The sequence below is a fragment of the Muscardinus avellanarius genome (assembly GCF_963383645.1).
Source record: "Muscardinus avellanarius genome assembly, chromosome: 19".
Classification (NCBI taxonomy): Eukaryota; Metazoa; Chordata; class Mammalia; order Rodentia; family Gliridae; genus Muscardinus; species Muscardinus avellanarius.
Window position 1 is genome coordinate 37,903,469 of NC_137805.1, and position 27,815 is coordinate 37,931,283.

General features: G+C 46.4%; 1 protein-coding gene across 1 annotated transcript in view; it reads left to right on the plus strand.

Moving 5' to 3' along the window:
* The window catches only part of CHD6 (chromodomain helicase DNA binding protein 6), a gene marked incomplete at both ends in the record, with an annotated part of 132,868 nt that extends 105,307 nt beyond the window's left edge, over nucleotides 1–27,561 (plus strand). The window contains 11 exons of the mRNA XM_080716506.1: nucleotides 1,474–1,534; nucleotides 5,845–5,905; nucleotides 6,597–6,813; nucleotides 8,492–8,700; nucleotides 10,023–11,606; nucleotides 14,305–14,456; nucleotides 14,850–15,062; nucleotides 15,945–16,397; nucleotides 19,474–19,665; nucleotides 20,520–20,639; nucleotides 26,665–27,561. Coding sequence (XP_080572632.1) covers nucleotides 1,474–1,534; nucleotides 5,845–5,905; nucleotides 6,597–6,813; nucleotides 8,492–8,700; nucleotides 10,023–11,606; nucleotides 14,305–14,456; nucleotides 14,850–15,062; nucleotides 15,945–16,397; nucleotides 19,474–19,665; nucleotides 20,520–20,639; nucleotides 26,665–27,561 — 4,159 coding nt within the window. The remainder of the gene's footprint in view (nucleotides 1–1,473; nucleotides 1,535–5,844; nucleotides 5,906–6,596; nucleotides 6,814–8,491; nucleotides 8,701–10,022; nucleotides 11,607–14,304; nucleotides 14,457–14,849; nucleotides 15,063–15,944; nucleotides 16,398–19,473; nucleotides 19,666–20,519; nucleotides 20,640–26,664) is intronic.
* Nucleotides 27,562–27,815: the final 254 nt, after the last annotated feature.

The following is a 27,815-nucleotide window of genomic DNA, read 5'->3' on the forward strand; positions in this document are numbered from 1 at the left end:
CAGGTCAAAGGGGTCCCAGGCAAGAATTCAGACCTCTCCTACCTGGCAGAAAGCTAAAAAGAGGGATGAGTACAGGCTCCTGACCTTGAAGTTTCTTAGCTGAAATGCCAATATCACTTCAGAACTTCATGGTCCATGAGTAAGATGGATTTAGGAGCTACAGCTTGATGGCTGTGACATTTCAGCCTGTCGGCGGGTTGTCTGTAAAATGTATGGAAGTATTCCCTTTGGTTGAATTTATTTACTGTTGGCATAACCCCACAGGCATAAGTTCTCAGGAAAGCTAAAGTAACAACTAAAAACTGTAGTTCTTCACTATACACATATCTTTGAAAACACGGCATTTATCTCTTAGCTTATGTTTGGTAAACGTTTGGCCCAATGTCTACACACACACACACACACACACACACACACACACACACACACCCCAGTAGCATATGCAATTTGGCATTGCCCAGGGCTATGGTCAGGCCTGGCTATGAGAGGATGGCACTGCCAGGAGCCCCTGACAATCTACTAGACCGAGAATAGCATGACATGAATTTTTCATCCATCTTCTACCCTCAGCAAACCAGTTTAGCCTTCATGATGTTGTTTGCCCCAAAGGCATTTCCCTTGGACAGATAATAAAGATGCATTCTGGGAGATGTTAACACAGGCCCAAATGACTGTGATCCCCATGTTCACTGATTCAGGAAAAACACTTCCTGGGTGAGGTACCTGAACATGGCATTAAACTTTTATTGTTGTGGGTGGCCATTCTTTCTATGGCTAAGCACTGATAGAAGGAGATTTTCCTGCCTCCAGGACCTGAGCAGCAAAGACAAGCACATTTGAGACAGGAATACTTCGAAGTTGACTTTAAAAGGAATCATGAAAAATAGATGGGTATCGGGAGTAGTTAAGCTCATGAGAGAAAAGACATTAGACAGCTAATCTAGCCTCAAGTCTAATGGCAAAGAGGGCGGAATGCCCTTCCTTCTCAGCAGTGGGGAGTGCCCTTCCCAGGAAGTGGCTTTTGCCAGATGTCAGTGATTCTGTGGGAAGATTCAGCCCCCATGGCCTGGGGTTGGTGCTCCAGCCTCATTCTGTTAGCATATCCTTTAACCCACAGCTTGTTCTTTTACCGGAGCCACATGGGTGGAAGTTGCCTTTTTTTTCTGATGGTATCATCACTGGCCGGCCAGCTTCTGAACTTACTTTGTAGAGTATTGGGCTGAAGCCTCCTGCTGCAGTCTCGGCTGAGTGGAGTCCTAGTCCCTAAAAGTGATGGCACCATTTGGTGATAGTTTCTCTTATTCTCAGTGTCCCTTGAAGTTCTACCAAAAGGAAGGGGAAAGATAAAATTTTGAGTGTCTGTGAAGGAAGGAATTTACTAACATTCCCTTTAGTCTGTGCTTTGGGGGATTATTTTGCAAGCCTCCCGGTGGCAAAGTAACTCCTAGGTGGCATGTGATTACTTTTGTTTAGAGGCAACACGGATAAAGAAGACAATGCTGAGGACAAATTAGATGGCCTCCAGAAACAAACGGTGAGTCATGTGTCCCTTGCTGGTAACACACATTCTCTCTTAGCAAGAGAGAAGCCCTCATGTTGATAGTGATGGTCTTGGGGAACGTGATGACACTAGTGCAGATGCTTTGGATTGTACCCCAGGGTTTTATTATGGAAACTTCAAATATTCAGACTGCTTTGCATCTGTATTCTACGCTTTTAATTTTCAGATAGCTGTATATTTTAGATATGGCCATAAAATATATCGAAAGATCCTGTATTCCCTTTATCCAGTTCCCCACATAGTGACAGCTTACTAAATTGTAGTACAGCGTCACAACCAAAACACTGGCGCTGATAGATTCAAGATGCAGAACATTTCAGCTGGGCATGGTGGTGCACACCTGTGATCACAGTACTTGGGAAGCTGAGATAGGATTGTCGATTCCAGGTTAGCCTCAGCAACTTAGCAAGAACCCTGTTTCAAAATAAAAAATAAAAAGGGCTGGGGGTGTGGCTCGGAGGTAGAAAACCCCTGGGTTCAATCCCCAGTACAAAATAAAAAAAATTACAGAACATTTTATGACCAGAGACATCCTGTTGCATCACATAAACGCATCCACTTCCACCTCCTTTGTAGTCCGTGGCAACTATTATCTGTTCTCCATTTCTAATTTTGTCACTTTAAGAATGTTCTATTAAATGGAATCATGCAGCAGGTAACCTTTAGTTACATGGCTTTTTTTTTTTTTTTTTTTTTTTCTGGTGGTACTGGGGTTCCTGGAAGCCCTTCTACCTCCGGGCTACACTCCCAGACCTATTTTTTATATTTTTTTATTTGGAAACAGGGTCTCCTAAGCCAGCGCGGCTGGCTTTGAACCTGTGCGATCCTCCTGTCTCTGCCTCCCAAGCGCGGGGATTACAAGCGTGCACCACCACGCCCGGCGTTACATGGCTTTTTTATTCAGCATAATTCTTGGAAGAGGCAGCCATTTTTATTGCTGAATAATATCCATGTTGTGAATAAACTAGTGTGTTTAACCATCCATCCATTTTAAGCATATTCAGACAGTTTCTAGGTTTTGACTGTTAAGAATAAAATCTCTAATAACATTTACATGTAGATTTTTTATATGAACATACATTATCATTTCTCTGGGATAAATGCCCCAGAGTGTAATGCTGAGTCATATGTAGTTACATTTTTCATTACGTGTTATAGCATGTACTGTGTGTGTGTATGTGTGCGTGTGTGTGTGTGTGTGTGTGTGTGTGTGTGTGTGTTGGGGATTGACATACATGTCATATGTAATGTCATTCATATGTAGTTGCATGCTATGTTATGCCAGCAATGGGTAAGTGATCTGCTTTCTCAGCAGCCTCTGTCCTCACTGGCATTTGATGTGACCGTTTTTAAATCGAAGCATTCTGATAAGTGTGTAGTGACACCTTGGTGTGGTTTAATTTGCATTTCCCTAATGGCTGATGATGCTGAGCATTGCTTTCTGTGCTTGTCATCTTTGTAACTTCTTCAGTAGAATGTTTCATGTCCTTTTCCATATTCTTACTTTATCTGTATTCTTTAGTATTGACATGTGGAGAGTTCTTTATAGATTCCAAAAACTGGTCTTTTGTAAATAGATGGCTTGCAAATATTTTCTCCCAACCCAAAGTTGTCATTTTATCCTGTTTATATTGTCTTTCACAGAGCAAACATTTTTTAATTTTATAAAGGCAGCTTATTAATTTTTGTCTTCATGGATCGTGCTTGTGGCGTCAATCTAAGAACTCCTTGCTTACATATAAATCCTAAAGATTTTCTTCTGTAAATTTTATTGTTTTACACCTAAGTCTATGGTCCATTTTAGGTTAATTTTCACATAAGTAAACAGAACTAGGTGAAGACTGTTTCTTCGATATCCCCAGCCCGATTTTTCTATTCTTTATTTTGAAACAGGGTCTCACTAAGTTGCAGCGGGCCTCACTAAGCAGCTGAGGCTAGCCATGAACCCAGATTCTCCTATCTCAGTCTCCCAAGCATACTGGGGTTACCAGCGTGAGCCACCATGCCTGGTGGAAGGCTGTTTTTTACTTGGAACATCCTGTTAATGTTCCATTACTGTAGAACCATATGTCTTTCCTCCATTGAATTGAATTGCTTTTGTACCTTGGGGCGAGGGGGCCAGCTGGGTTTATCTGTGTGGCTTTATACCTGCGTTCTCTGTTCTATCCCATTGATCACTTCCTGTTCCTCTGCCAGTAGCATGCAGTCTAGACTGTTTCAGCTAGAGTAGAAGTCTTCAAATTTTGCAAAGTGATTGCTTTCCCTCTATTCTTTCTCAAAATGCTAGCCTTTTTTTTTTTTTTTTTTTTTTTTGTCCCTTTGCTTTTCCCTGTGAATTTTAAAATAAAATTACCAGTATTCACAAAAACTCTTGGAGGTTTTTGGTAGAAATTGCATTAAATCCTTATATTACTTTAGAGAGAACTGACATATTTGCCATAGTGAGTTTTTACTATAGTTTTCAGCATGAAAGTTTTGTACATTACATCTCAGTATTTCATTTTTTAAAAACAATTATAAATGCTGTTGTATTTTTAACCTCAGTATCCACATGCTCATTGCTGGTATATAGAAATACAATCGTTATTTTATTTGTATCTTGTTCTTGCAACCTTGCTGGGCTTACTTACCAGTTCTTGGAGCTTTGTTCACATGTTTCTTGGCATGTTCCTTATCAAAAACCAGGCCATCTGCAAGTAGGGATGGTTTTAGTTCTTCCTTTCTGATCTGTGTCCTTTGTGTTTCCTCTTTTTGCCTTATTGCACTGGCTAAAACTTACAGCACCGAGTTGAATGAGAGTGTCCATGGAGCAGACATTATACTTAATGGTGAAAGACAGTCTTTCACCATTAAGTATAATGTTAATTATGGTTGTTTTTAATAGACTCTTCCTCAAAGATGAGAGCATCCCCATGTATTCACAGTTTTTAATAATTAGTGGGTATCAGATTTTGTCACACATATTTTATACTAGTAATTATGATATATATGATGTATGTATATATACTGAATTCTATTCATTCCTACTATTTCAAGTTACTAGTCTTCCATCCAGGGGGTAACAATCCCTTTTAGTAAAGCACCAGACTAAAAAGGCCATATATTGTTTCTGTCACATTGTCTTTTTCCTTTTTTGTACCCTTTTAAAAATTTAAGAACCATTCTTAACTTGAAGGCCACACAAAAATGAATACAGAGCAGGATTGCCACTCTTATTCTCTCTGACCCTGTGCTCTAACATTACACAATCTTGAATCCTAAAGTTGTTCTGTGCCATCATTCAGGTCAAAAGACCATAATCAGAAAAGAGTAAGTTTCAGTGTAACAAATGGTGTCCAGTTGGAAAATAGTATGGTCTCTCTTTCAGCCGCCAAACTCCCATGCGCACCATATATAAGGAGCTTTTAAAGTTCATTCCTGAACCCAAGACAGGGCTCAGGACGGAACCCATTGGTGCCAGTTTGACAAATACACCAACTGGGACACGTTCTGTGCCTGTGATCTTACTCCAGATTCACTTGGAGCTTCAAATCGTAATTTTAATTTTAAATTCCCGGAGTTTTGCACCATCCGGTCTCACGTCTGAGGCAGTCATGTTTTATGAAAATAATGTCTGTTGCTGTGAAGTAAGCTAACCATAATAAGCATGAGCATGACATTTTTTCACAGTAAAAGAAAAGTGCAGGCACGTTCTTTGTGAAATGACAGTATTAAATTGCAAGTGACAGTGATAAAGCAAATATTTAAATTCACAGCTAAAGTAATTCTTGTAAAATGTAATTGCCAGAGAGAGCGTGCCAGCTCATCATTCTTTAGACTGAGTCTCTATGGAATAAAGGATCATTCCAGAAAAAGAATACTTACTTCAAATAAACTGCTTTCTGACTCTTTTAAAACTGTACATAAAGCTGGATGTGGTAGCGCACACTTGTAATCCCAATACTTGGGAGGCTGAGATAGGAGGATTCAGGCCACGGCCAGCCTCAGCTACTTAGTGAAGCCCTCCACAACTTTGTGAGACCCTGTTTCAAAATAAAGAAAAAAATTGGGCTGGGGGTGTAGCTCAGAGGTAGAATGCCTCTGGGTTTCATCCCCAGTACACCAAAAACAAAACAAAACTGTATGTAAGTAAGCTGTATTTGTTAGGTACCATCTCAGTCTTTGAGGTGTCCATGAACAGGAATGTATCCTCTACATTGTTTAGTCCTTGAATATGGGACCTCTCTGAGGTTGTTTCTTCTAAGCTGCAGTTTTGCTGATGAAATGGCTTCATTTATCTCTAGGAGAGTCTCAGCGATGGAGGTGATGGCATTTTTGGTGAAAAGAAGGATGACAACCAGGCAGGTGAGACTGTGTCCTTCAAAGGCAAAGAAAGGTCCCAGGAATTTATAGTTATCCTGGAGTTTATATGTAATTAAATGCCAAATTTTAAGGAGACTCTTTGTAAAAACCAAGTAAGTTGGCCTTTATATTAAGCTCTCTGGTTTCCTCTACCTGGCATTGAAATACAAAAGTAAAATAAATGATGTTTTAAGGTGGCATCTGAGATAAGGCATTATGATTTCATTGGTTAGTTTTAGTTGGTGTGTGTGTGTGTGTGTGTGTGTGTGTGTGTGTGTGTGTGTGTGTGTGTGTGTAAGGTTAGAGGTTTAGTTTTTTTGTTTTGTATTTTCTGAACTCACACTAAAGAAAGGCTTTGGCAGTTAGAAAGACCAACAACACCAAAGTCCATCATTTCATCTAAAGAAGGCAACCAAGAGCCAGCTCATCCCTATCCTATAGAACAAGGTCTTCTCATCAATTCTGCCCCCACAGAAAGGGACTTGTGTATTTGAGAGATAACAGCAGACCACAACATAAAGCTGTTTCTGAAGTGGAATGCAGCCCTTCCTGCTCTGCCTAGCTCCCCAGCTGATGGTTAAAACAGTAACTAAGTTACTGAGCCAACTTTATTCTTATTTAAACAAACCCCCAAACTAGTCATTCTTGTTTTCATTTGTATTGTAAATACTAATGTCCTCACTGATGTTTGAAGCCCAGGATGGCTCCGACCCAGACAAATCGCCCTGGCCAGTCCCATCTGCCCTCACAGCTCGTCTGCGGCGTCTGGTCACTATTTACCAGCGCTGCAATCGCAAAGAGCTCTGCCGGCCTGAAATCCTGGGACCAGGTAACCAAGGATACTGGGCCCAAGAGGAGATGTTCAGGAGAACCTCAGAAATGGACCTCATCAACAAGGAAGCCCAAAAGAGGTAAAGGGCATGTGGAACTACTGTCCACTGGGCAGTGGTACCAAGAGATGAAGCTGAAAGCTACTAGCAGTAGGGCGAGTGTCTTTGTGTCACCTGTGACATCAGGCTGTCTCCAAAACCCATGAGGTACAGCCTTCACAGTGCCACTATTGTCATGGTGATGGAGAGTCAGAGGAGATCTGTTCACTCTCTTTTATAAGACTTTTATGACTTTCCAACTTGATGCACCGCCCCAAGTCAGACCCCAGACTCTGGGGACATGGTTTAAAAACACCGCAGCGGCATATATCAGACAATTTTAGATCCTGTGTGCACTGGAGCTATCTTATAGTACAAGTCTTTATCAAGCCTTAGAGAGTGATAAATAATATAAAGAGCAAGCCTAGAAGGAAGGAATAAATTACTAGTGGTTACTTGCTCATCTGAGAATCAAGCTAAAAAAGACACAGTAGGCCAAAATAGCAGTAGGCTGTTCCTAGTAGGCTAGGAATGACTATATAAACCAAACTGAAGGCAGGGCATAGTGACTCGGGAGACTGAAGCAGGAAGATGCAAGTTCAAAGCCAGCCTTGGAAATTGAGCAAGATTCTGTGTCAAAATAAATATTATATATGGTCTTAGGGATATAGCTCAGTGGTTCAATCTCCAGTACCAGGACATTAAAACAAAATAAAAACTGATTCTTTGAGTCTGGATATCTCTGCCTTTTTAATGAAACATGTAGCAAATTCAAGGAATACCACATAGCAGGTTCAGTCACTTCTCTGTATTCCTCCTGACTTTACAGAACTTGGCAGTTCGGGCCCACTATTTCTTTTATGTGGCACAGCTGCAGAGAGAAGAACCATAGCACATTCTTTCCTGTTTCTCACTCTTTCACTGGCCTCTCACTGCACCCCCATTTCTAATTGGAATGGAGTACACTAAGTCCAAGAACTCCTCATACAGGCCATGATGGCTTATAAGATCCTACTCCCTGAGTCTATTATCTCAATCCTTTAGGATATAGAGACTAGAAGACCTTTTTGTCTCAGCAAAGATAATTGTCACGGGCATCCACCTACATAAAGCTAAGAAGAAAGACGCTGGGAGATGAGAGGCTGGAATGTGTGTGTGGAGGGAGCCCTTCCTTCTCGGCTCCTTCCCTCCCTTGTGAGATGAAGACGTTGAACTTAATGTCTGGGCGGTCCCTCCATGAGTCTATGAGCCTATGTTCTGGGGAGAGGGGAAGATAAGATATTGAAGCATATATAAATATTTTTAAATATTTATCTCCTACAAGTGAAAGTTAACTAGATAATTTCTAAAATTGGTGAAATCAATAAATAGGACTTTGAAATAGGGAAGCAGATACCACAGGGAAGAGCTGGAGATTTAGAAGTAGTTCCTACTTTGGGAGTATAGTGATAGCCTGTTTTTGTTAAAAGCCTCTCAGCCCAGTTTGAATAAAACTTGATAAACCAGCCGGGTGTGGTGGCGCGCCAAAATCTCAGTACTTGGGAGGCTGACACAGAAGAATCTCAGGTTTGATGCCAGCACATGAGAACTTAGCGAGACCCTGTTAGAAACGACCAGGGATTATAGCTCAGTGGAAGAGTGCCCCTAAGTTCAATCCCAGGTACCACAGGGGGGGGGGGGTGCACTCATTGATTAAAGAGGTCTCTGCTTAAATCTCAAGGTGGACTAGGAGAGAGCAAGCAGACTTCTACAGAACAGTATCTTCTTTTGGTGTTGTTTATGATCAAGAAAAGAAAACCTTCGACTGGACACAGTTCCGTCTCATTTCCCGTTTGGACAAGAAGTCAGATGAGAGCCTGGAACATTATTTTTACAGTTTTGTGGCCATGTGCCGTAACGTCTGTCGTCTGCCCACGTGGAAAGATGGTGGTGAGAAAACCCTTTGTCGCTGTGTTGCTAGACACAGGGACAGACATACTGGTGCTCAGGTTGTAAAATCACTTCAGGGGAGTCTACCTGGGGAATTTAGGTAAAGACAAGTAGGTTCTTACAAATCCATGAACTTATGACTGGGTCCACCCTCAATAAAACAATATGCCTCCCTATACTCCAGTGAAAATTGAAATTCAAATTAAAATCTCACAAAAATACCGAGAGATTACCACAAATGTTTCCAAAGAATAGGAGGGTGTTTTGTTTTTTTTTTTAAGTTACATCAGGATTTATCCTACTCTGAATTTTGCAGCTTCCTTAAATTATCATTTTAAATATTTTCCCATGTGTTGACTTATAGAAAATAAGTGGTTGGCCGGGCATGGAGGCACACGCTTGTAATCCCCACGCTTGGGAGGCAGAGACAGGAGGATCGCACAGGTTCGAAGCCAGCCTTGCTGGCTTAAGAGACCCTGTTTCCGAGACCCTGTTTCCAAATAAAAATATAAAAAATAGGTCTGGGAGTGTAGCCCTTAGGTACAAGTGTTTCCAGGAACCCCAATACCACCAAAAAAAAAAAAAAAAGTGGTTGTCATTTAAACATCTAGTTCAATAGAAAGCCTGTTTGAAATTTCATTCCAGTTAGAATTTGCAGCAGCTTCCTCCAAGTTGTCCTTCAGACTCCTATTCGTAGATGAGCTTAGTTTAGTCCAGTGACCATATTTTAGCAAAGTTAAAACAAGCATCGAGTCCTACCTAACATGGGTTTCAGGCTGATGGCGGAACGCACAGACATCCCGTCTGACCATTATGCGGCAGGGGGAACATGTTTTCATTCAGGCCAAGGAGCTGGAGAAAATGGAAAAGGTCTGGACCTTGGAGTCATACCTACAAGAACTGGATTCAAATTCCAGTTCTGCCACCTTGGGCAAAGGTGAATTATCTGAGCCTGTTTCATCATCCTTAAAGCAGGAATGATGATGGTATGTCAGGATTTCTGTGAGCACTAGATAGATGCTACATATGAAGTACCTAGTATAGAGAGCATGTAGCGCATGCTTCCTGGGTGGAGACGAGTATTACTTAGTGGGAATTAACGTTACGTGGGAACTGATGTGTTCCTGTTTTTCTCTTTCCCTCACTGGGTCTATCCTTGTCCATTCTCTTTTAGCCACCAATTTCAGCAGAGGCCGACACATCTAAAACTTCCTTGCTGAGGAGCCAGGGAGTTAAGCTACCAGGCCAACAATGCAGGGTCAGGGGCAGAGAGTACATAAACCACCCTAAGTGACAGGCGCTGTGTTTCCCTCTCTCTTCAGGTCCCCCGGATGCCAGCATTTATGTTGAGCCCATCACGGAGGAGCGGGCTGCAAGAACTCTGTACCGCATTGAACTGTTGCGGAAGGTCCGTGAGCAGGTGCTCAGGTGTCCTCAGCTCCAGGAGCGCCTTCAGCTGTGCAGGCCCAGCCTCTACCTCCCAGTCTGGTGGGAGTGTGGGAAGCACGATCGAGATTTGCTTATTGGCACCGCCAAACATGGGCTCAACCGCACTGACTACTACATCATGAATGATCCCCAGCTGTCCTTCCTGGATGCCTATAGGAACTATGCACAGCATAAAAGAACTGATACCCAGGCACCAGGAAGTCTCTGTTGCCTTTACCAAACCAACTCCAAACTATACGAGTCTCTTACCTACACACCAATGAGTAGAACTTCAGAGTCCCTTGAAAGTGAACCCGAGAATCTGGTGAAAATAGAAAACCGAGATGACCATCTCAGTCTGCCTGGGGGCAGCTTACCTGACATGACTTGTGAAAATTTTATTTCAAAAGTTCAGGATGTCATTTCCATCAACCACGATGAAAGTCTGCTGCCCGAGTCCTTGGAGACTATGATGTATGGTAAGAAGGAGCTCAGCCGAGAGCCAGGTTCTTTTCCAGAGAGCCCAAGTCCCAGTGCAGAATCCAGAAACGACACCATGTCCCTCTCAGCAAGCACAGATGGGAGTTGCCAGCCTAGTGGCCATGAGGCAGATGTGGCCTCAGGTTGCTCTCTTATGTGTAGCTTAGAAGCAGGAGTAGCCCAAATGAACATTAAAAATGACAAACATGTGTTACTCTCCATTTCGAAGGAAGGGGAGCCCTGCTGCAGCAAGACAGGGCAGAGGCCTGAAAGTGTGGGGCAGCTGGGGGCCCAGTGCTTAGCTTCCCCTGCCGTGGATGCAGGAAATGAAAGTGGGTTTGTAGATATGTGCAGTCTCAGTGTCTGTGACTCCAAAAGAAACCTCTCAACAGATCAGCAGCTGATTGACTTATTAGAAAACAAGAATTTAGAGAGCAAATTGGTTCTTAGTCAGAAGCAGAGTGAGGAGGAGGAGGAAGAGGAGGAGAATGAGGAGGGAACCTTGGCAATGGTGTCAGGCACTGGAGAAAGGCCAGAGGGTCTGCGTCGCACCGAGCCCACTGCTGACATCCCAAGGGAAAAGATTCAAGGCTACCATCTGGATGAACCCAAAAGAGGAAGCCTGGAGGCAGTGAGCCAGACGCCTGGACCGCAGAGGGCCTTTTCTCCAGCCGCCTGTCAATGCCACTGCAAGCACATGGAGAGATGGGCACGTGGCCTGGGGAGTGACACATTGGAAGTGGAGAAACCAAACGTTTACAACCCAGACCTATACAGAAGCAAAGTCAATAATATCACCATAGAAGATGAGCTCCCGTCTCTTCCATCAGAGCCATTTAAAATGAAGCATGAGATTTTAAAAGAGCCTTGGAAAGAAAGTACAGAGGGGAAAAAAGGTTTTTCTACATACACGCCTGAAGGAAGTGAGCCAAAGTCAGAAGATACGGATTTTGAGAATAAAGATGATTATGATAGAGATGGAACCTGCCATAGTCAAGGTACCGTATATAAGATCTTGTAGTGTTTTAGATAAGCCAGTCCTCAAGCGATGGGAGATAGGTGTCCAAGGGGGAAGTGGTCACTAGTTGTATGACCTCTGAATGGGAACTACCTACCCTCACCATGTGTTTAAAACCAAAGGTCACAGGCCTTGGTCTGAAAATTGGAGTAGCTCAGCTGTTGTCCGCCCAGACAATGGAGTGTGACTGGATCATCAAGGCACCTCTGCCACACTGGCCATGATCTGGCGGGGGCTGTGTGCTCTTACGCAGTAGATGCAGAGTCTGGCACCAAGGGGAAATGGTTTTCTCTTGCACTAGGTAGGTCAGGTGCATCAAGCTGGTTAGAGTAGAGCAGCTTTGGGGCGTCCGAGGCCTAGTATAAGTGCTGTTGATTTGCAGGAACTCCAAAGACAGAAATAATGTTGGTCTTTATTAAAGTGAGCATAGAAAACAACATCATCAAAACCCTGATATAATGCATTTGGTTTAAACTTTCAGTAAAAATAATAGTTTCAGGTAACTAAAATTTTTTTATGGATTTTTGTTTGTTTTTTGGGTTTTGGGGGAGGTTTTTGTTTTATTTTTGGGTTTTTTTTTTTTTTTTTTTTTTTTTGTGTGTGTGTGTGTGTGTGTGGTATTGGGGTTCCTGGAAACCCTTCTACCTCCAGGCTACACTCCCAGACCTAGTTTATATTTTTTTATTTGGAAACAGGGTCTCTTAAGCCAGTAAGGCTGGCTTTGAACCTGCGCAGTCCTCCTGTCTCCGCCTCCCAAGCGTGGGGATTACAAGCCTGCGCCACCATGCCCAGCTTTCTTATGTTTTAAAATAAGGACATCTTAGATAAAGGTTCAAATTAGAAGAAATTTCAAAATGTTAAGGAAAATATTTATGTGACCCTGAAATTCTGAATGCTTTGTAGGAATATAATACAATGATCAGGGATTCTGAAGAACATCAACAAATGAGTTTTACCTGTTATTTTTATTTTTTTCAGAACCAAGAGGGCATATTAGGATGAACAGCAGTAGTTCATTTACTCCTGCCATTATCAAAAACAAAAAACAATCCTGTTGATGTCTCTCCACCTTTGGTGTCCGTCACTGTGATAACTGCGTATCTGGGAAGGAATAGTTATGAACCCAAGGAAGGAATAGTTAGTTATGGCTAGCCAGGATTGAGACTGGGAAGCCGAAGCTTTGTGGAATTGTGGCCCCCACAACCCAGAAGGAGCCAGCCTTCCTCCCCACTCCAGAATACCAAGCGTCATACCATATGACAAATTACAAAGCCCACATTACTCTTTGAACCCTATTGTGGGGCAAATCAAATGAGTACAGAGTACATATGACTTAGAAGAGTCACCCTCCTCCCAGTTCTCCTCACTTTAGTCAGAGCAGAGGAGTCCAAACCCAGATAGCCCTGTGCGAACTGGTGACGGATGGTTTTAAATACTTTGCAGACCTTGCAGGGGGTCTTCTACACCGGACGAGTGGGAGAGGTGGTGCAGGGAGGGCGTCCCTACTCTGGAGATGAGAAATCTGCAGTCCTGAAGAAGCAGTAACTCACCGGCATACCTGCCAGAACTACCCTCTCGGGGCTTTAAATCCAGAATAATACATTTAAATTAAATCCAGAATAAAAGCTAAATTTTCTGTTGAGACAGACCTGTGGGACTCAGAATGATCTTGGCAAACCCCACCCCCCGAGCCTCCTCTCCCTTCCAGTGCCTCTGTGTGTCCAGAATGCCCTCCCCCATGCCTCCTCCCTTTGCTGGGTGCTTCCCTCTGCACTCCTACTTAGGGAGGTCCTCCCTTCTCAGTCCTTGTCTAGGTACTTGTTTCCTTCTCTTTTCAGCACTTGTTACAGTTTATAATTGTAGTCACTTATAGCTGCTGCTTCCTGTCTTCCCCCATGACACTGTAAGAACCCTGAGGTCCCAGGCCAGTGTGTTGTTTATTCTTGAGTCCATCAGGCCCAGCAAAGCCATCGTAAGGGCTCTGCAGCTCCCTGCGGGACTTGCACAGGCAGAGTGAAATCTCCACTTTCCAAGGATAGACATTCCTTGTCTTCACATCAAGAAAAGAGGACCGTAGCCCTGGGTCTCAGGCATTCACTCCCTGTTCACTCCCTGTCTTGCTGGCAAGGGGAACTATGAAGATCCATTTCACATTGATAATTAACTTTCACCATTACTTAAACTTGAAAGAGTGAGTTGCGTTTCCATTTTTCACATGAGTCGGGCCTCTTATCTTTGCTGTTTTGAGACTCCCTTCTTTTCTCATCAATATCCTCCTCTTACTGGTTTCATGTTTCATAGACTGTTTCTTCAAATGTGTCACAGCATATAATGTTCAGTTTCCTGTTGTCCAGCATTCCAGTGAGAGGTGTGGCCGCTCATCTTCTGTTACTCGTGGATACACAGAAAAACGTTGCCTCTCTTTTTTGTTGCTGAGCATGATGTAAACTCTTAGTAGATGACTTGTATTCGTTGCCTCTGAGTAGGATTTGCCTTTAGGGCTTAACTAGGTTCTCCTGAAAATAGAAGATATGGTAATTAATATTCAACTTAAGATAAATTAGCACACAGTGGGCTAATAAAAGACCAGAAGACAGATCTGGATGTTCTAATCTCTCAGATCACTATTATCTCCCAGTTGCCTAATTCATTTTTGTTTTTCTGACCTCTATTCCCAGACTATCCAGGGAAGTACTCTGAAGAGGAGAGCAAGAGCTCGGCGTCCGGCATGGCGGGCGATCTTGGGGACGACCCACAGGAGACCCGTGCTCCCACCATTGCTCAGCTGCTGCAGGAGAAAACCCTCTACTCCTTCTCAGAGTGGCCCAAGGTACCTCCCAGAGCTTGCATTCTCCACCCAACATTCTCAGCTCCGCTTCCTTGATTTCACACCTGAGAACGTGTTTCCACGAAACAAACTTGGAGAAGGCTCTTCAGTATCTTTAAAAAGTAGTAGTTGTGCAACACATTATACACACTTGACTAATCTACAAGATAAAAGTGCCTGGTTGTCCTCATATTTATAGCACTTTTACAGCGCTATGAGTTGACTCTTCACTGTCTAGATGATGAGATTTATTTTAAGGTTTATAAAGCGAGGACATTTGAGTACTCATTTCTGATCAGCTTCTTCTGCTGAGAAAACCTGACCTTGATCTCAGGAGACTTTGTGGATTTGTACACCTCCCTGCTTGTTTCTCAGAGCTGTTATCTTTCTCCCCAGGATCGAGTGATAATTAACCGCCTGGATAACATCTGCCACGTGGTATTAAAGGGGAAGTGGCCCTCCAGCCAGCAGTATGAGCCCTCGCCGTCGGGCACGCTGCCCACCCCTGTGTTAGCCAGCAGCGCTGGTGCTCGGAGCAGCCTCTCGGAGCCAGAAGCAGCCGAGCACAGCTTCAGCAGTGGTGCAGCCTTGGCAGCCCAGATCCAGAAGGTGAGGCCGCAAGGATGGAAGACCAACAAAGCAGAGTGATGGCCACGGTCCACTCAACAGAGTCACTGAACAGAAGCTGGCTTTCGGTCAAGCCATTGGTGTTAGATGAGGAATTGAGATTTTATCCTGTAGGCTGTGGAAAGCCATTGAAGGCTTTGGATCAGAGAAGTGCATGGTGAAAGGAGGGTTTTGCAGCTCAGCTGGAGTCTGCCGGTTGGCAGGAGAGGTGACAGGAGAAGAGGGGGGCCAGGAAAAAGAAGGTTGTAGACTGTAGAAAGGAACAGCCTTGGTGCTGACAGGTTGATGACTAGTGGGATGTGAGGAGACGTGAAGGGATGGATGCCTGTGAGAACAGTGGCAGCTGCAGAAGTTAGGAGACCAAGAAGGCAAGAGGGAGCGTTTCTGTGGAAGGCAGTAGGTTTTAGTTGAGGTAAGTTTTTAGCACACTGGTTCTCACTTTTGGCTACACAGTAGCATCAGCTGGGGACCTTGGAAAGCTCCTGATTCTGACAACTGGCCTGGGGTATGGCCTGGGTATTGGGTGTTTTTGTTTTTGTTTTCCAACTGCCCACATGATTCAATGTAGAGTTGAGGCTGAGATTCCCTGAGTTACAGTCTTGCAACTGCAAGTGTGGTCCTTAGACCAGCAGCTTTGACAATATCTGGAAACCTGTTAAAAAGGCAGGCTCTCAGGCTCTACCCCAGCCCACCATAGCAGAATCTGCACTTTAACAAGTCATTCAGGTGGTTTGGCACTAACATTTGAGGAGGCTTGAGTCGAAGATCTTAAGATGTCTAGAAGTAATACAAAGCCTGGAGGAGGAGCTGGCCTTCAGCCATAGAGTGGCATTCAAACCTCTTTTGCCATGTGTGTGTTCACAGGAGAGCTTCTTAGCTCCAGTATTCACAAAAGATGAACAAAAGCACAGACGTCCCTATGAGTTTGAGGTGGAGAGGGATGCCAAGGCTCGGAGCCTAGAACAGTTCTCTGCCACCCACGGGCACCCCCCCATCGTCCTCAATGGCTGGCATGGGGAGTCAGCTATAGACCTCTCCTGCTCATCAGAGGGGTCCCCAGGAGCCACATCCCCTTTCCCAATCAGCGCCAGCACCCCTAAGATCGGGGCTGTCGGTTCACTTCAAGGAGCCCTTGGCATGGACTTGTCTGGGATTCTGCAAGCTGGCCTGATCCACCCAGTGACTGGACAGATCGTCAACGGAGGCCTCAGAAGAGATGATGCCGCCACGCGGAGGCGGCGAGGGAGGCGGAAACATCCCGAAGGGGGGCTGGACCTCATCTTTCTGAAGGAGCAAACACTTCAGGCAGGAATCTTGGTGGGTATCTGAGACTTCTGAGTAAAAACATTGGCCTTTCTACACAGAGAAACAGCCCCTGTTCCTCAGACACCAAGTATTTTTGCTTATGGATCTTTCATCCCTATTTCAGCTGTTTTACTTATTTTCTGTTATAAGATGCCCTCTGTCTTTCATAGAAAGATACTGACCAACTAATGGCCCTTAATCTGCATACAGCAAGGAGAAATGAGCCAGGAGGTCGTGTCATTTCAGATAGAAGCAAACCAAAGCCTCCAGGGTTTCAGAAGAGCCACTGGCAGTGAGAGGGCAGAGCAAGATGACCGGTCGCCTTGTGTTTCTTAGCAGGGTGCGGCTGTCCTGCAGCTGCGTGCACAAGAGTCGGGCCTGGCTGAACGCTGGTCCTGGCTGCACTGCTTGGTGTCGGGTGGCATCATCATGCTGCGGAGCCTCGGTTTGACCGCGTAAAGCTACTGCGGAGGCTTGCAGTGATGATGCCGAAATGGCCCCAGCGTAGTACCTTCCAAACTCAAGGAGACCGTTGTAAACACTGGGAAGAGGTCAGAAACTGTGTACCTGGCCAGGAAAAAAATCCCCTTTAGACTCTGCTTTGTGCTTAATGTCATTATTTTAAGTTTTCCCACTTACTGGATTTTGAGCCTCAGAACAATCACATTGCATGTTTTGTAAGTGTGTGGGGGGGGGGGTGCTGAACCCAGGGCATTCTACGTCCAAGCTACCCCTTTTTTTATTTGGTATTTGGAAATAGAGTCTTGCTTAGTTGCTGAGAATGACTGTGAACCTGTGATCTTCCTGTCTTGGCCTTCCCAAGTATTGGGATTATGGGTGTGCATCATCGTGCCCAATTTGTTTTCTAATTTTTGTGTGTCCGTGTGTGGTACTAGAGATTCAAGCCAGGGACATTCTACTTCTGAGCTATACACCCCCACCCCACAGTCCTATTTATTTTTTTAATTTAGAAACAGTGTCTCACTAAGTTGCTAACAGCCTCATTAAGTTGCTAGGGCTGGCTTTGAACCTGCAATCCTCCTGTCTCCGCCTCCCATGAACTTGGATTATAGGTGTATGCCATGACACTTAGCTTTTCCTGATTTTAAAAGGAATGATGATGATGATAATAATAATAATAATAATAATAATAATAATAATAATAGGCAGTATTGAGTGCCTTGGTATGTGCAAGGCACTCAATACTGCCTATTGAGTATTGAGAAAACTCAAGTTCCCACGATTGTCCTCTTTGATTCTCATAACAGTCCTATGAAGATAAATGTTTTATAGATGAGAAAACAAGTGTAAAGCATTAAATGGTTTGCCCAAAATTACCCACCTGCCAAGCGGCAGAGAAACCAGGACCTTGTGCTTCGGGTGGCGAGAGCTTTACTTCTCTGTGATGTTATTTAAGATTTGTCTTCTCTCAGACTTTTAGACACTTTGGGAAGCTGAAGTGTAGGTTCTTTCCTTGCCCGGTCCTATAAGCTCTGTGTGTGAGTGTGAGTGTGTGTGTGTGTGTGTGTGTGTCTGTGTGTGTGTGTGTGTCTGTGTGTGTGTCTGTCTGTGTGTGTGTGTGTGTGTGTGTGTGTGTGTGTGTGTGGTACTGAGGGTGGAACCCGGGGCTTTTCTACCTCTGGGCTATACTCCCAGACCTATTTTATTTGGAAGCAAGGTCTCACTAAGTTGCTGAACGTCTCACTAAGTAACTGAGTCTGGCTTCGAACCTGTGTGATCCTTCTGTCTTGGCCTCCCAAGTACTGGGATTACAAGCGTGTACCACCACGCCCGTCTCCTACAAGCTAACTTTTTTTTGGTACTGGGGTTCCTGGAAACCCTTCTAGCTCTAGGCTACACTCCCAGACCTAGTTTTATACTTTTTTATTTGGAAACAGGGTCTCCTAAGCCAGCACAGCTGGCTTCGAACCTGCGTGATCCTTCTGTCTCTGCCTCCCAAGCAAGGGGATTACAAGTGTGCGCCACCATGTCTGGCCTCCTACAAGCTAATTTTAAGAGGTTTTGTTTTGTTTTTGCTGTACTGGGGATTAAACCAGGGACATTCTACGCTGGGCTATATTCCCCAGCCCTTTTGTTTAATTTTGAGATAGGGTCTTGCCAAATTGCTGAGGTTGGCCTTGAACTTGTAATCCTTTGGCCTCAGCCCCTCCAAGTAGCTGAAATTACAGGTATACACTACTGTACCCAGTTTTTTTTAGTGGTGGTACTGGGGATTAAACTTAGACATTATACCTCCAGCCCCTTTTTATTTTTTGTTTTTGAAACAAGATCTCACCAGGTTGCTGAGTCTTGCTACACTGCTGAGGCTGATCTTGAACCTGTGGTCCTCCTGTCTCAGCCTCCCAAGTACTGAGATTATAAGCGTGCACAACCATGCCCAGCTGTGAATACATTTTTAAAAGTACAAGGCCTCCCTGTGCTTAGGAGGCTGAGACAGGAGGATCGTGCAAGTTCGAAGCCAGCCTCAGCTGGTTTAAGAGACCCTGTTTCCAAATAAAATATAAAATAGGTCTGGGAGTGTAGCCCGGAGGTAGAAGGCCCCTGGGTTCCATCCCCAGTACCACCAAAAAATAAAAAATAAAAAAAATACAGGGCCATGATTTCTCTGTAATGTTAATTGTATTTCAATGCTGTGATATTTTTTAAACTTAATGCCCCCTCTTTTTTTTAGCACTTATGTTTTATAAGTAGACTCATTATAGACATTGCTAAGACAGAGACAAGTAAGAAGCTTTCAGAGTGTACAGGAGGAAGAGTGAGCAGATCCCAGCGTGGCATTTTCTGTCATGGGAGAGAGCCATGTGCAGGACAGGAGCCAGTGTGGTCTGGGATGGTGGGTGAATCAGAGCAGCCAGGATGGAGTTGAAGTCCACCATGTAGACAGGGGGAGAAGGAGGAGGGAACGCCCAGCGTGTATGGGAGTGTGGGACCCTCATTCAAACACCCCAGCAGGGGTAGCAAGGTGGGGACCAATGGAAAGGTTCAAAGCACACCTTATGCATTTAACTTGTAGGAACTAGTTTTCGTTGTGTTATGATTAACACATACTTGTTTTTGTTTCATGCAGGAAGTCCATGAAGATGCAGGGCAGGCCACCCTGAGCACTGCACTCCCCGAAGGATCAGGACCTGCTTCCTCAGCCCCCGAGTCAGCAACACCTACCAACAGCCAGGCCGAGAAAGCCGTCCCCAGCAAGAGCCTGCTCGACTGGCTGCGGCAGCAGGCTGACTACTCCTTAGACATTCCTGGCTTTGGGGCAGTAAGTGTTTGTTGATGCTGCCTAACACCTTGCTGGCTTGGGGCTGGTTTTGATTAGTATGTGCATTTGGGAGAAATACATGTTGATTGAGAACATAATTTTGCAAAGTTTAAATTTTGGTAAATCCCTCCAGTAACAGAAATCACAGCCCATGTCAACACTGTGCCAAGAAGTCGACATGCAAAATCCTAAGAGGCCAGAACCTGCCTGTGTTGAGGCTTCACCACCCCCCAAATGACCACATGATAGGACAGGCTCACAGAGAAGTCCTTAGGTTGCGGACACTCTACCACTTGATGAAAATTTTCCAAGTTAATACATTACTACTTTTCTTTGATGGGGATTCTGCTCTTGGTTTGCGGTGGCTGCTTTGGGACGTTCAGGTGATCTTGCTGCCTTTACTCTAAGTTCTTCTCATAGGAGTACTTTAGGAAGGCTCCTGAGCACTGATATTTGTCTTGACTTTTCTTTTCTCACTTGTTCACCTGCCCCACCACTCGCTATGACCTGGGTACATCTTTCCAGTAAGCTGTGCAGTGAAGGACACACAGGAAAGAAAAGAACAAGTTCACAGGTGCACACTCTACAAAGACCCACAAAGCCAGCCAGGCGGTAGCCATAGAGAGGATCGAGAGGGCTAGGGGATCAGCAGTGCCCTGGAAGGCGGGGGCCTGCGCAGCCTGTTCCCAGCCAGCTGCAGGAACACTGCAGCTTCAGGAGAGAAGGCCTGCGTGGGGCCATGGTGGGGTCCTGTGCAGAGGACTCGCGGTGAGGAAGTAACACTACCCTCATCAGAAACTTCTTCATTGTGTGTGACACAATGCTTTGTAATACGGGTCTCCATTTGCTCCTAGAATTTTTCCGACAAACCAAAGCAGAGGAGGCCACGCTGTAAAGAACCTGGAAAATTAGACGTCAGCTCACTGAGTGGAGAAGAGAGGGTTCCTGCTGTCCCTAAGGAGCCAGGACTGAGGGTAGGAAGAGGGTCACGGTGTGGGGGGCAGGGCAACACCCTGGTTTCACCATGCCTGGCGCACTTGGGAGAAAGCCCCAGCTGGGAGGTGGAAGCTGGGCGACAGCTCCCAGCACGTGAAATCGACAGGCAGGATAAGTGCTGTCTGGGGCATTTTTGAGCAGTGCTGGGACTACCCATGGTCACCTTTTTTAACCTTTAACTCCTAAATAGCTGTTAAGCCATTCCTATGGCTTGATATTTTCCTGTTTGTATAGTTATAGGGAAAAGAAGCTCTAACCCTCAGCAGTTTTCCAGTGTTTCACAAAGCTCATTATTGGAAATTTTCATTTCCTACCTACATCTTCTTTACTAAGACGTAAGAAATTACTTCCTAGTGCATTCCCACTGGCAATGAAAAGCAGCTGACTCTAAACACAGCCCTCTTCCTATTATAGACTTCAAAGACATCTGCCGAATACTTGGAGTATAACAAATCTGAGTTAATTATAGTTTACAGATGAGTACAAATCTGGAATAGAAAAGTCATAACCTCTAGGGGGCAGCAATAGCATTTCATCCGAAAACATGTTGAGCCGAGCAAATTGCTTATCAGTGAGCGTTTAACCTCTCAGAGTGCATCCTGCCCAAGTAGCAGCTTACGAGGAGCCTCCCCCCCCAGGAGCCCTTCCCCCCCAGGCTGCTCCTTAGCCACCTCACCAGCACTTTGCGGCCGCAGCGTCCCTGAGCCTAAGTTCCTGTCTTGATTGGGACTGCTTGACTGTGATTTATTTCATTTGTGAAAGACCACCCTCCCTCGTCCTTGCCTCCTTGAACAGAAAGGAGCCATTTACTGTCTCAGGGAACATGTCGCCAGCTTCATCACTGTCCAGCAGCTCCATTAGACTGTACTCACAGCTGCAGCCACTAGGAGAGGCCTGGGCCCAGTCTCAGGAGTGTCACAGCGGAAAAGCCGTCCCCCTCTCCCCTCTCTTGCTTTATTCTTAGAAAATGTACTTTCTAGCCTTGTGTTGGGCCTGCCTGTGCTGTGCAAGCTGACACAGCTCCTGTTCTCACCATCTCCTTACTCAGCCTTCCCTCGCGTCTCAGTGCACAGCACACACGGTGCGGTCATCAGGGAAGGGCCTCTGGATCTTTCCTGGCTGGTCAAGTTTGTCTCACGTTACTTAGAAGTCAGTGTTTGTCCCTCTCCTGCCGACACTGAGCCTTGCCAAAAAACCGATTTCTAAGCTGTTCTTGCCAGCCAGCCTTATCCCAGAGATGCCTTTCCCTTCTTTCTTAAGTAAACATCTCTGCCTCAGAGGTCCTTTCTCTGTGGTAAGGCAGGAAGGAAGCACTTGTCCGCCTGGTCCTCAGATGCTCAGCCTTCCCAGCAGGAGCCGGGCGACAGGCTCCACTTGGCTCCTGGGGCACCTCTTGTCTCCCACAGCTGCTCCTGGGACGGGAGCCCTGGGGGCAGACTGCACCTCTTGCTCCCTATGGAAACTCTTAGTCTGTTCTGGCTGCTGTAACAAAAGACTTACAGGCCACAGAAACTCAGTTCTCACAGTTCTGAATGCTGGGAAGTCTGAAGTCAAGATGCCTCCAGATCTAGCACCTGGTGCGGGCCTGATCCACAGACAGCCATCTTTTTGCTGTGTCCTCACATGGAGGACTTCAAGGTCTCAGGGAAGCAGGAAACCCACCCATGAGGGCTTGGTCCCTGTGATCTAGTCACCCCAAAGCCCTCACTTCTTTACATCTTTGGGTAGGATTTCAGTATAAGAATTTGAGGTGACACAGAAACACTGCTCCTTCTAGAAGTAGATTAAAATCCCAAAGGGCACTTCTTTCTTCCTTTGGGTTCATGTTCCTTTCTGCTGTGTGGCTAGATGAGGTCCACAGACTTGGCACACTCTCCACAGAAGTCCAGTGGGACCGCGCTGTACAATGCCCGATACATAGCTGCTGCTCATTAACTGGATGTGCACACACATAGATTTAATATCGTTTACATATGTAAGTTATGCATGTATATATAGTCTTTGGGTTTTTTCTGAGCCATCTGACAAAAAATGGCACATATGACTCATCACTTCTAAATACTCTGGCATAAAGAACATTTCCCTATGTAATTAATGCCATTATAATGCATGTGATTTTTTGTGTGCGTGCATGCGTGTGTGTGTGTGTGTGTGTGTATGTGTGTGTGTTAGTGTTACTGGGGATTGAACCCAGGGGCATTCTACCTTTGAGTTACACCCCAACCTGATTTTCTTTTTATTTTGAAACAGAGTCTCACTAGGTTGATGCGAGTCTTGCTACTTGCCGAGGCTGTCCTCAAACCTGCAACCCTCCTGTCTCGGCCTCCCAAGTACTGAGATTACAGGCATGTGCCACCATGCCCAGCTAATTTTTTTTATTTTTTTAGAATAAGGGAACTCTCCCTCAGGAAGGATTAGTTCTTTGAGCCGTTGGAGGATGAGAGTGGTAAGGATCATTAAGCAAAATTTGTCATCGCCTTGCATATTCAGATTGGACTAGTTATTCCAAAAATGCCTTTCAGAGCTGGCTTTTTCTTGGCTTGGTTTGGTTTTAGGAATTTAAATGAGGAGCCACACGTTGCATTTGGTGGCAGGTCTCTTAACTCACTATTTGTTGGAGGAACCAACCAAACTTCCTGGGAGGAGTAAGGAAGCTCGGCCAAAACCTTTCTCTTACCTCTATCCAAGAGTTGGGAAAAATGCCACCACATGGATGCAGATGTTCTTGGGCTGGAACCCCCATGCAGTCCTCTAGAAAAGCTCCTTGGCACCCAGTGTTGCCTGAACGTAAGGACGGCCTTTGCTTTCTCTGCCCTCTCCAGGCCTCCCCTGGAAGAGGAAGGAGGTTTGCTCCCAGGGTATAATTACCAGGAGGGCGCACTGCCAACGCCTGATTTGGCCGCCGCTGTGTGTGGTCGCCAAGCTGCTGGGAGGGGCACCTGCTGGGGTGGGCAGCAGCTGGGTGGCTGGAGTGACCCTCCTCCCACTGGAAGTGGTAAGCGCCAGCGTCCTCTGCCAGCAATCCCTTGCTGTGTGTAGATGAAGAGCTCTCTCTTCTCTTCATCCTCAGACGTTTCTGCTGTTACTCTTCAAAGGGAAAAGACGACAGGTCTGTGCTGTCTTAAGCTCTTGTTTCTGCGTGGGCCCAGCATTCTCTCTGCATCTGAGGCTTTCGTTTTTGGATCTGGTGCCTGAGGAGTGCTCCATGCCCTTAGGGGCAGGGCCAGGGAGGGCAAAGATCCTGCAGGGCATCAGTTGGTCTTAAACAAGTTGTCTAGTCCTAGACACCTGGTTGAGGAACTCAGATCATGTTCAAGATCTTATTTATAGGAGATTGTTTGAAAATAAGGTGGAGGTTTTACTTCACAAAGCCCTGAGCTGTTTTCTTCCTAACAGAAAGACTTTGAGATTGAACGTGCCTTCCCAGTGGAGAGTCACAGGGGAAGAGCTAGAAAGGGAATGTGTGTGGGGATAACAGAAGAGGCTTCCCAGCACCTGTCCCCAGCGCGTGGTGGGGAAGAGACCTCAGAGAAGCCTCGAGGTAGAGTTGTGCTTCCCTGACCAGGGCCCCAGGCCAAGGTCGTGTGTCAGCAAGGCCCAGATTGCACGGTGTAGTTAGAGTACCTGGCCCTGAACAAGATGGCTTGCATTGGTGAGCTCAAAACAGACCATTAAAAAAAATTGTTCTTTTAGCCTGGCCCCCTCTATCAGATATCTTTTCAGAAACAAGGGCAGCCAGAACTTTCTCCCCAGTGCCAGAGTGGTCACTTGCCCAGCACACTTCAAGGCCAGCCAACCTAGCACTTTGCAGGTGGCTGTTATGTGGGAATAAGAGAGACATACTGTGGGGTAGGAAAAACCCTGGGCTGGGAGCCACAGGGCCTGGGCTCTGGCCCCAACCAGCTGTGTCTCGGGCAGTCCTTTTCTCTCTGTGAAAGGGAAGCAAAACTCAACATGGCTGAGAAGTTTCATCCAGCTCTATGATACTAAACCAAGGCTTTTTGAGAAGAAGTTTCCCCTCCAAGTTGCCATCATAAAGCTTTTTGACCATGGTGGACTGTTTTTTGTTTTTTGTTTTTTGTTTTTTCTTGAATATTCTTTGGGAAATTGAAGTACATATGTAAGAATTAAAAAAAATAAAAACTCTGTTTGAGGACTCAGAAACGTTAAAATACCCAAATTTTCACACACCTGTGGATCTCTTAAGTTCTCTGAAGCAGCTGTTCTGCTCACTCTCCCGGCGCTCTCACTCTGCAGTGGAGCACTTGGATTGCGGCCTGGCGCGTGGCAGATGCTTCTTTCGTGGCAGCCCGCTGCTCTGCCGCCGCTACTGCCCCTTCCTGAGCTCCTCTCAGCCCGCTGCCCCGCCACACACCGCTTCCCACCCGGGAGACCGCCCGTCCCCGCTGCTGAGTTTGTAGGTCAGTCCTTGGGAAGATGGTAAAGAGATTTCTTAACTGCTTTTGGTCACTAGCTTCCCTTCATTTCTCTCCATGTTCTGTAGGACTCCAGGCCCTACTAGGGTTTTTCTGGCCTTTCTGGTATTTCTTGGGAAGACCCACACCTTTTATGGCTCAGGTGTCTTTTCCTTTGAGGAGTACAGCCAGGTCCCTGCCTCTGATCCTCAGTGACAAGGAGGCTCTGAGCAGGCGGCGCCTCGGCTGCTTCTCGCCAGATCCCCCTACTTGACTTGAGGCAGGGAAGGCATTGCACGCTGGGGAGTCTGAAAGGTACCAGATGGAATTGTAGAGGCAAGGAGCTCCCCTGCCTCTGGTGACTGAGTCAGTCTCCTGTCCCAACACCACTCCACAAGCCCTGCGTTCCAGGCTAATGGCCACCTGCATCCCCAGCACAAAGCCAGTGTCAGGAGGCCCATGAAGGCCACTCCAAACTGCTTTCATCAAACTTGCCATCACTAGAATCCAGGGAAGGTGGTAAAGTGATACTAGTCTTGTAACAGGTCCCAAGGAAGGAGACACCAGGCAGCACGGACCACTGCCCTTCAGTGTGGCTGTGAGCACCGTGTCCTAAAGGAATGGCTCCCTTCCTCTGGGGAAAACATTTTTCTCTTTATATGGAATTCTTCACATCATCTGTGAAACAGATTCAGAGATAGATGCAGGGTAATTACAATGGTTTGTTTAATTAGCTCTCCACAACCAGACCATATGCTCCAGGGAAGAGTTTCCAGCTGCCCCGCAGAGCTCCCAAGCCCCCTTCTCAGAGGCTGCAGCCTCTGCCTTCCTCACCACCACGCCGTCTCCTGCGCACCACCCGGTCAGGGCAGTCCGCTGTCCTCTGTGACCGCAACAGAAGCCTCCTGGTGTGTGAGAGGGTCTCCTGATCAGGAAGGACCAGATGTGTGGTCGAAACAAGCTGTGCATCCCCGTGAGCTAAAGTGTAGACTATGGAGCTCCTGGCTCAACAGAGTTGGAAAGTAAAGCTCCAAAGAGAAGGAAAATAGACGGCCTTCCTTAGGGGAAGCCAGAGCATCACTGGCGTGGGTGGCATCTCACACGTTGCCCTTCAGGGTCCAGAGGGGAGCGGAGCATACACACAGTTCCTAACCAGTATCCTTGCTTCTTGTCCTTTTTCACTAAAACTGACAGGCTAACTGACCTGCCCTGAACCCACAGCTAGCGTTGCCACACAAGCCCCCCGCACACACTCTGTTGCTTCATACAGACCTTTATTGTCGTGAGGAAGGTGCATGTTGGTGGTGAAGGGTCCTAGGCACGAGACCCAGGGCCGCTTGGTGCTGGCCGCCAGCTCCTGGGTTCTGCCATCTTCTCAGACAGGAGACGGCGCTCTCGCCAGTGAGCAGCACGAGCATTCCTGCCTGGCAGGTTCCCGGGTGGCTCCCGGGCCCCAGGTACACTTGGCCTCTGGGCTGGGGGTGCTCCTTCCACGGACGCCCTTCATGGAGCTGGGGACAGACAGGCCAGTGCAGAGCCCAGTCATCCAGTAACCCTCCGCATCTTGTGTTTCTCTGTCTCCTCTCAGGGGTTTCTTCCAGACAACAAATTCAATCACACCCTGGCTGATCCTGTTCTTGGGGATGTGGGTCCCCGCAGGAGGGGGAGACGGCCTCGGAGTGACCTCCTGAAAGCTCCCGCCATCGTGGCAGACTCTCCCTCTGGAATGGGGCCGCTGTTCATGAATGGGCTGATTGCAGGGATGGACCTGGTGGGACTGCAGAACGTGAGAAATATGCCAGGCATCCCCCTCACTGGGCTGGTGGGCTTTCCCGCCAGCTTTGCCACTATGCCTACGGGCGAAGAGGTCAAGAGCACCTTGAGCATGCTGCCCATGATGCTGCCGGGCATGGCCGCGGTGCCCCAGATGTTTGGTGTTGGAGGGCTCCTCAACACACCGATGGGGGCCACCTGCTCGTCCACAGCCCCGGCATCTCTCTCAAGCACAACAAAAAGTGGCGCAGCGGCCACGGAAAAGACTGCAGAGGACAAGCCAAGCAGCCACGAAGCGAAAACAGACACGTTAGCTGAAGATAAGCCTGGTCCTAGCCCATTTTCTGATCAGTCTGAACCCACAATAACTGCTAGTAGTCCTGTGGCTTTTAACCCGTTTCTCATCCCAGGAGTGTCTCCCGGACTTGTTTACCCATCCATGTTCCTCTCCCCGGGCATGGGCATGGCCCTACCAGCCATGCAACAGGCCAGACACTCTGAAATAGTCGGTCTGGAGAGCCAAAAGAGGAAGAAGAAGAAAACAAAGGGGGACAATCCGAACCCCAACCCAGAGCCTGCTCCCAGCGGCGAGAGGGAGCCAGGCAGCAGCGAGAACGGCACCGAGCCCTGCGCCCCTTCGCCCCCAGAGCGAGAACACGGGGTGCAGGCCGGGGGAGGGGGCCGCAGGGCCCCCCTCAGTGACACCAGTTAGGACTTGTCATTGGAGAAGCGATGTGACTTGTAAGTTTCTTATCCCATAAAGGTTTGTTACTCCCTCACTTCACCTTCATGAGAACCTGTGTTTCCATAAGTAATATGACCTACCTGATCCTGTCTGAGAACTAAGGTGACAGATGTTAATAGTTGCAGGGTCTTGCCACTTAATTAGATAAGTGTTGTCTCCCTCGTCCAGGAGGCACAGAATGCTCATTCTGTTACCCCGTTGTCCATTCCAGCAGTCGTAGC